The sequence below is a fragment of the Sorex araneus genome, chromosome 3, assembly GCF_027595985.1.
Source record: "Sorex araneus isolate mSorAra2 chromosome 3, mSorAra2.pri, whole genome shotgun sequence".
Lineage (NCBI taxonomy): Eukaryota > Metazoa > Chordata > Mammalia > Eulipotyphla > Soricidae > Sorex > Sorex araneus.
Genome location: NC_073304.1, coordinates 123816176 through 123825160, shown reverse-complemented (window position 1 = coordinate 123825160; position 8985 = coordinate 123816176). Strand labels below are relative to the sequence as shown.

The 8985-nt window shown below is 57.9% G+C and overlaps 1 protein-coding gene across 1 annotated transcript; it reads left to right on the top strand.

Moving 5' to 3' along the window:
* Nucleotides 1-4904: 4904 nt before the first annotated feature.
* CENPB (centromere protein B) lies at nt 4905-7635 on the top strand. Its single transcript, XM_055130880.1, has one exon. The coding sequence runs from the start codon at nt 4987-4989 to the stop codon at nt 6802-6804; it is 1818 nt and encodes a 605-aa protein (XP_054986855.1). The 5' UTR covers nt 4905-4986; the 3' UTR covers nt 6805-7635.
* Nucleotides 7636-8985: the final 1350 nt, after the last annotated feature.

The following is an 8985-nucleotide window of genomic DNA, read 5'->3' as shown; positions in this document are numbered from 1 at the left end:
AAATCTCTATATTGTACACCTTTGGGGGAATGGCATTTGGGTCACACAGAGCTTAATTTTATTATTATTATTATTATTATTATTATTATTACTTAATCACTGTGAGATACAGTTACAAAACTTTCATGTTTGAGTTTCAGTCATACAATGATCAATCACCCAACCCTCCATCAGTGCACATCTTCCACCACCCAGGTCCCCAGTATCCCTCCATCCCACTCCTCCCCTGCCTCTATGGCAGACCATCGCCCCCATACTCTCTTTTGTATTGCTTGTTATGAATAGCATAAGATGTTGCGTGGCTGTGAGAGCAGATGCATGCTCCTGGAATTCTAAAATTTTAGATAATTAAGGTCTGAAGAAATCTCTGCAGTGAGCTGCTCGGTTTGGAAATTCTTTTGTGTGTCTCCGGACCATGGCCATTAAGGAGCTTAAGTAGCAGCTGGAGGCAGTTTGTGGGCGTGACCTCCAGGGTCCCCTGGGTATGGGGGGATGAGAGGGACCGGCCCACCCCCTATCCCTTGAGGCCTGGAGTTTGCCATCACTTAACCCAGATACCTGAACCTTCTCATTAGGTTCTGAAAGTTGGTGGCCGCTGGGATTTTTAGGGGGCAGGTGGAGGGCTGACATCTGCTCCCATCTGAGGCACCCTGGTGAAGTTGGTTTGGCTTAAAGTCAGAGGCATCTCTGCAGCGAGCTGTTCGGTTCAGAGATTCTTTTGTATGTCTCTGGATCACAGGGCTTACTCTTGACTCAGAACTCAGGGATCACCCATGGTGGTGCGCAGGGGACCATATGGGTTGTCAGAGATCGAACCTGGGTTGGCTGTGTGCAAGGCAAGCATCCTCCCTGCTGCAATATCACACCAGCCCCTGTACTGTACACTTTAAATGGAAGAATTAGGGCTGTGGAGACAGCCCAAAAGGCTCTGTAGGCTATGCAGATGGGAGGCCCGAGTTCAATCCTAGTATTTCAGCATTTCTGGGTGTGACTCCAGAGTTGCACAGTTGCCCGAAATAGCCACTGAGTACTAATGGGTGTGACCCTCCCCAAACAAAAACAAAATTGAAAAAATTATATGGTCCATGAAATATATCTCAAAACAGTCCAAAATTTCCCCAGCACCATAGAGCCCAAGCAACATAACATCTTTGTTGTGATGTTATTCATTACATTGAATTTCTGACCCAGTGGCTGCAAATTGGCAGTGGGTACCCCTACGCCTACGAGTAGCTCTTGGGATTCCCCCCACTCCTGCTAAAATAATACAAGCACGTCCTATGGACATAGGGAAGAGATGAATTCCACAAATCTTGGGAATCTGAGCTCTGGGAACTCTGAAAACATCTCACATCGCTGGGCAACCTCTTCCTATTAACTGCATGTGTCCCCCCTCCCCACCATGACTCCCATCAAAGACTCCCAGTATTCCCTCTTCCTTGGTACCATGCAATGGGCACTTCCAGGATACAAAAGGAGTCACATGGGGCTGAAGCGATAGTACAGTGGGGAAGGTGCTTGTCTTACATGAAGCCAACCAGGATTCATTCCCTGGCTTTCCATATGGTCCCCTAAGCACCCTGGGAGTGATTCCTGAGTGTAGAATCAGGAGTAAGATCTAAGCATCACCAGGTGTGCCCCCAAAACCAAAAGAAAGAAAGAAGAAAGAAAGAGAGAAAGAGAGATAGAGAGAGAAAGAAAGAAAGAAAGAAAGAAAGAAAGAAAGAAAGAAAGAAAGAAAGAAAGAAAGAAAGAAAGAAAGAAAGAAAGAAAGAAGGGAAAAAAGAAAGAAAGAAAGAAAGAAAGAAAGAAAGAAAGAAAGAAAGAAAGAAAGAAAGAAAGAAAGAAAGAAAGAAAGAAAGAAAGAGAGAGAGAAAGAAAAGAAAGAAGGGAGGGAAAGAAGAAAGAAAGGAAGGAAGGAAGGAAGGAAGGAAGGAAGGAAGGAAGGAAGGAAGGAAGGAAGGAAGGAAGGAAGGAAGGAAGGAAAGGAAAAAGGAACCACAAAAAAGTGTTGGTGGCACAGCCACTTCTGGTCTCTCCACTACTCCACTACAGTGGGAGAGAACAGACTCAATTTCCCATCTGCATCCTTGGGATCCCTACCTCCCCATTTGTCCAGTTTTCCACGTTAGGGAAGTCCATAGTCCCCTTTCTCTTCTCTTGAATATGGTTGTCCATGCTGTCTACAGCTATCTCCAGGGCTTCACAACCCTCATCCACTGTGCCTCATGCTGATGTTCAGGGCTGAAGAAGAAGCACAGTGGGTAGGGCACATGACTCGCACGTGGCCAACTCGTATTCCATCCCTGGCATCCAGAGGGCCCATGGATCCCTGCTAAGAGTGAGCCTGTACACAGAACCCGAAGTAAGCCTTAAATGAGACTGGAGCAATAGTACAGTGGGTAGGGCGTTTGCCTTGCACAGGGCCTGTCAGGGTTCGATCTCTGGCATCCCATATGGTTCCCTGAGCACTGCCAGGAGTAATTGCTGAGTGCAGAGCCAGGAGTATCCCCCACTGAGCATTGCTGGGTGGGACACAAAAAGCCAAGACCAAAAAAAAAAAAAAAAAAAAAAAAAAAGAAGTAAGTCTTTAGCACTGCCAGGTTAGGCACCAAAAAACCAACCAAAGATAATGGTTTAGGGGCTGGAGCAATAGCACAGTGGATAGGGTGTTTGCCTTGCATGCAGCCGACCCAGGTTCAATTCCCATATGGTCCCCCAAGCACCACCAGGAGTAATTCCTGAGTGTATGAGCCAGGAGTAACCCCTGTGCATCGCCGGGTGTGACCCAAAAAGCCAAAAAAGAAAAAGGTTTAATGTTTAGAACATATGAAAAACTCCTAAAAGTCAAAGACAAATATTAAGATAAGCATGGGCACAGGATAATACTAGAAGTTCCCAGGATTCAAAGGCCAAAAAACAGAAAAAAGAGAGAAATGCTCAAACAGCAGTGATTACACTATCTTCCCCTGGCTTCCAAAACAATATAGGTGTTTGGTTTTCTTGCCACCAACTCAGTGATTTCTCATAACTTTTATTTATTTAACTTTTTTTGTTTTGTTTTGTTTTGCTTTTTGGTTCACACCCCACGGTGCTCAGGAGTTACTTCTGGCTCTGCACTCAGGAATTACTGCTGACGGTGCTTGGGGGACCATATGGGATGCCAGAGATCGAACCCTGACAGGCCTTGTGCAAGGCAAACGCCCTACCCACTATACTGTCGCTCTGTCCCTCTTCATGAGCTTTTAATACTTTCTTGAGTTCTAACCTAGCACTAGGCAGGACACTGTCCTTAGTTCTCTTTTCTTCCTTATCATATTTGGGGGCCATCTCCAGAAGTGCTCTGAGCCTACTCCTGGTTCTGCACCCGGGAATCGGACCTGGCTGTGCTGGGGGACCATACAGGGTGTTCTGGAGGGACCTGGGAGCTGCTGCGTGCAAGGCAAACACCCTACCAGGTGTATTGTCCCTCCTGCTCCTCTTTCTTTCCTTCCCAAGTAAACACTTCTCCAGTCCCAGACCCTCAGAGCCTTCCCTTCTGACTGCTTCTCACGCTCATTTTTAAAAACTGTGCAGCAAGGGGCTGGAGCGATAGCACAGTGGGTAGGGCATTTGCCTTGCATGCGCTGACCTGGGTTCGATTCCCAGCATCCCATATTGTGCCCTGAGCACCGCCAGGAGTAATTCTCGAGTGCAGAGCCAGGAGTAACCCCTGTGCACAGCCGCGTGTGAACCGAAAAGCAAAACAAAACAAAACAACAAAACCCAACAACAACAACAAAAAAGATTGTGCAGCAAGTTCAAATTAAGATTTTTTTTCGTGTTTAAGTGTTTGGTGCATGAGTTTGAAGCTGCAGGGGTTCGTGTGTACTCAGGTATGTCAGCTGCTTCAGCAGATGCAAATGATAACGGCTATACGTCTGAAAAAGTCCAGCACTTGACACACAAAGATGTTGTTAGGGTTTTATCTGCAGATGTGTGAGATTATCGCGAAGCAGGTTTAAAACCGGATGGGGGCCTGAATGACAGCAGAGCAGGCAGGGCGATTGCCTCGCACGCAGCTGACCAGGGTTCCATCCCAGCGCCCCAGAGGGTCCTCTGAGCACCACCAGGAGCGGATCAAGAAAATAGAACGAGAGGGAAAAAAAGGTAGTGTTGCTTCTAGGAGTCAACTCCACGGACCCCAACAGGTGCCGGATCAGTGTTCATTCCTAATCGCGACAATACACAGGCACTAAAAAGCATGCTGGCAATAATTTACCGACGTGGCACCGGTCTCGCCGCTCCGTGCCAGGTGGAACAGCGAGGTGCCAAACGTGCGGTGTATCCAGCCGGATGCCAGTTTCGTACAATACATTTCAAAAGCAAACGGCGCGAGCCCCGCGCGGAGCCTGGAGGGACACGCGTCCCGGCGTCCCCCCGCGTGTCTCCCCGGGGCGGCCCCGCTCCCCCACCCCCCCCCCCCCGCGGAGCCGGCCGGGGCGCGCCGCCCCGCTCCCCCCCACCCCGCCGGCGACGGCGGCCGCGGGACGTCCGGCGCCCGCGGGTCCCGCAGGCCGCAGCGCCCCCCGGCGGCGGGCACGCCGGGCCGGGCCGGGCGGGGGACGCGGGGGAGCGCGCAGGGCGGGGAGGCGGCGCCGGGCGTCCCCGCGCTTCCCGCGAGATCCCGCTCCGCCCGCTCCGCCCCGCTCGCCGCGCTCCCGGCCGCCCGCGCCGCGCCACTTCCTGCCGCCCGCGCCCGCGCCGCCCGCCGTGGCCCGCGCCCGCCGCCGGCCGCCCGCCGCCCGCGCCGCGCCCGCCGGCGCCCCCCGGAGGTGCCCCCGGCCCGGCCGGGTCGCGCCCCGCCCCGCCGCCCCGCGCGCCGCTTTGTCTCGGGCGGGGCGCGCGGGAGAGGCCGCCAGGTGCCCCCCCGCCGCGGGCCCGGGTCCCCCCCCGCCCCGGGGCGGCGGCGGTGGCGCCGGGCCCCGGGGCGGGGGGCGCGCCGGGATGGGCCCCAAGCGGCGGCAGCTGACGTTCCGGGAGAAGTCGCGGATCATCCAGGAGGTGGAGGAGAACCCGGACCTGCGCAAGGGCGAGATCGCGCGGCGCTTTAACATCCCGCCGTCCACGCTGAGCACCATCCTCAAGAACAAGCGGGCCATCCTGGCGTCGGAGCGCAAGTACGGGGTGGCCTCCACCTGCCGCAAGACCAACAAGCTGTCGCCCTACGACAAGCTCGAGGGGCTGCTCATCGCCTGGTTCCAGCAGATCCGCGCCGCCGGCCTGCCCGTCAAGGGCATCATCCTCAAGGAGAAGGCGCTGCGCATCGCCGAGGAGCTGGGCATGGACGACTTCACGGCCTCCAACGGCTGGCTGGACCGCTTCCGCCGGCGCCACGGCGTGGTCTCCTGCAGCGGCGTGGCCCGCTCCCGCGCGCGCAGCGCCGCGCCCCGCGCCCCGGCCGCGCCGGCCAGCCCGCCCGCCGTGCCCTCGGAGGGCGGCGGCGGGCTCCCCGCGGGCTGGCGCGCGCTGGACGAGCAGCCGCCGTCGGTGGCCGAGGGCTACGCCTCGCAGGACGTGTTCAGCGCCATCGAGACCAGCCTGTGGTACGACTTCCTCACCGACCAGGCCGCGGGGCTGTGCGGCAGCGACGGGCGGGCGCGCCGGGCCACCCAGCGCCTGAGCGTCCTGCTGTGCGCCAACGCCGACGGCAGCGAGAAGCTGGCCCCGCTGGTGGCCGGCAAGTCGGCCAAGCCGCGCGTGGGCCAGGCCGGCCTGCCCTGCGACTACACGGCCAACTCCAAGGGCGGCGTGACCACGCAGGCGCTGGCCAAGTACCTGAAGGCCCTGGATGCCCGCATGGCCGCCGAGTCGCGCCGCGTCCTGTTGCTGGCCGGCCGCCTGGCCGCTCAGTCCCTGGACACCTCGGGCCTGCGGCACGTGCAGCTGGCCTTCTTCCCGCCTGGCACGGTGCAGCCCCTGGAGCGGGGCGTGGTCCAGCAGGTGAAGGGTCACTACCGCCAGGCCCTGCTCTTCAAGGCCATGGCCGCGCTGGAGGGCCAGGATCCCTCGGGCCTGCAGCTGGGCCTCATGGAGGCGCTGCACTTCGTGGCGGCCGCCTGGCAGGCTGTAGAGCCCAGCCACATCGCCGCCTGCTTTCGCGAGGCCGGCTTTGGGGGCGGCCCCAATGCCACCATCACCACGGCCCTCAAGAGCGAAGGGGAGGAAGAAGAAGAAGAGGAGGAGGACGAGGAGGAGGAGGAGGAAGAGGAGGGGGAGGCGGGGGAGGAGGAGGAGGAGGAGGAGGAAGGAGAGGAGGAGGAGGAAGGGGGAGATGGGGAGGAGCTGGGGGAGGAGGAGGAGGAGGTGGAAGAGGAGGGGAATGTGGAGGACAGCGAGGAAGAGGAGGACGAGGATGAGGAGGAGGAGAGCTCCTCGGAGGGCTTGGAGGCGGAGGACTGGGCTCAGGGAGTGGTGGAAGCCAGCGGGAGCTTCGGGGGCTACGGCACCCAGGAGGAGGCCCAGTGCCCCACCCTCCACTTCCTGGAAGGCGAGGAGGACTCTGACTCAGACAGTGAGGAAGAGGAGGATGAGGATGATGAGGACGAGGACGAGGAGGAGGACGAGGATGGCGACGAGGTGCCCGTGCCCAGCTTTGGGGAGGCCATGGCTTACTTTGCCATGGTCAAGAGGTACCTGACCTCCTTCCCCATCGACGACCGCGTGCAGAGTCACATCCTCCACCTGGAGCACGACCTCATCCACGTGACCAGGAAGAACCACGCGCGGCAGGCGGGAGTTCGGGGTCTGGGACATCCCAGCTGAGCCCCAGCCCCGGTGCGGAGCCATTCTGCAGCCCCAACGTGGATGTGCAGCACCAGCCCGGGGAGGAGGCCTCCTGGGCAGTCGCTGTGGGTGGAGCCAGAGCGGGTGCCCCAGACCCTTGAGTCCCCTTGCCCCGGCCCCTCGACAGGCCCAGTGACCTCGGTAGGGCCAGGGTCAGCCTCACTGCCTGCTTGTTGCCTCTATCTCAGAATCCTCTTTCCTCCCCAGTTGCCCCTGGGTTTGGGGGTCCAGGCGGGGAGGGCGGGGAGCTGTCCGGTGCTAGCACACCTTCTGTCCCTCAGTGGACTCGGCCAGCGCCCAGCCAGGGATGGGCCCTGGCAGCTCCCGGCCGGAGAGTGCCTCTCCCCTCTGCCACCCGCACCAGGTTGTTGGTGGGGGGGACCCCAAAGCCATTCTGGGAAGGGCTCCAGAGGAACTTCCAGCCTAGGCTGGCAGCCCCCCCCACCCCCGCCCCCTGGGCCACCTTGAGAAGCACAGTCTAACCGCAGGCTCCAAGCCTGCCCTCTGCCTGCTTCCCCGCCCCCAGCCCCGTTCCCCCTGGCCTGGTCCATGTTTCTTTGGCTCTTGGTTTTCTTTCCAGATTGGGGGTTCCCGAGAGGGCTACCAGGGGAGTGGTAATGGGTGCTTCCCTTGTGGGCAGCTGCAGGCCCCAGGCCTCTCCTCCCTCTCTGGCAGGGCCCTAACCCGGGCAGGGGACCTGGGGCTGGGCCCATAGTCCAGCCGTCCAGCTGCCCCCTTCCCAGTTTGAATAAATAAATTCAATAAACCTGTCCACCCCCCTTTGGCGGGGGTGAACGTTTTAACAGCCAAGGGTGCATCCTTCATGGGTCTGGGCTTGCGTCTGTCTTGGGGACACGTTCCTTCCTGGTTCCCTTTGTTCCCTGCTCCCCGGCACACGGAAGGAAGCAAGCGTAGAAGTGAGGTCGTATCTGAGTATTATTTAGGTCTGGGCAGGAAGGGCGCCCCTGTGCACCTGCCCGGACACTGGTCTAGAACCAGAGGGAGATAGCTAACAGCCCCTCAAGTCCAGATTCTAGGCCATCTGGGATCTTCTGGAGCTCTTTCAGGGGAGGGGCCAGAGGCCAGGAAAGAAGGGTGTTGGGTGCAATTCCTGTCATCCAGATACTAGTTTGGAGAGGCCGGCGGGCACTCTGTTGTTTACCCTCGCTGAGTCCACAGAGCCTGGCACTGCTTGGCATCTTCAGGCCTGGGGCCCTGCCTTGCAAACAATGGCAGGAGGAGGCAGCAGTGCTAGTGCACCCTGGGGAGCATGTGTTGGCCACTCCCTGTGCTGTGCCCCTCGTCCAAAGGTGAGGCCGGGCCTCTACTGATCTACCCTGTTTTCTCCTTCCAGGGCCCAGTCCCTCCCGCCCTGGCCGGCCCTCTTGGAGGCCTTCAGGCTCCAGCAGTTCTAGCTAGAGGAAGGCCCGAGCTCGAACAGGGCCAGGAGTGCTGGGCCCCAAACCGGTTCTCCCAGCTCCACTTGGGCTGGCCTGACTGCCGAGCTGTGCTTCCCTGCCCCCTCCGCGGTTCCTCCTCTCCGCTCTGGAATGTTAAGGGAAATTGGGGGGAAGACCTTAAGATCCTCTTGTCCCGTGGGTGCCCTGGGTGTGACATTTATACAAAGATTTCAAAGGTCCCTGAGTTGGCTTTATGCCCCTCAGGCACTCGGGGACCTCCAGCCCTGGGAGGATTCTAAAGAAAGAGCCAGGAGGAGTGGGTGTGCCCCTCACGCAGCCCTCATTCCCCCACCTGCGTCCTGGAGGAGGGGATTACAACGCCCTTAAGGTTTGAGGAAAGTGGAAGCAGTTGGCCCCAGTGACCCTGGTCCCTCACCTCATTTACCAGCAGGGCAAGTCACTCCCCTGTGTCTCCTGTCAATAAGAACACGACTTTTGCTGAAACCCAGATCGCCGCATTAATGACGACACCAGCACGAAGGTTCTTGCTGTGTGCTGTGCAAAGCACTTCTTATTTATCACTCTTATTTTGATTTTTGGATCACATCTTGTGGTGCTCAAGGGTCGCTCTTGGCAGTGCTCAGGGGACCATACGGTGCCAGGGATCAAACCTGGGTGTCTTGCATGCAGTAGCTTATTCTCCAGCCCATTCAATTCACTCCCCAGCCCTGCAGTTCAGATGCACTTAATGACCTGATGG

What these genes read in the sequence shown, in the direction of transcription:
- CENPB (XM_055130880.1), top strand. Translation starts at nt 4,987, where the DNA reads ATGGGCCCCAAGCGGCGGCAGCTGACGTTCCGGGAGAAGTCGCGGATC.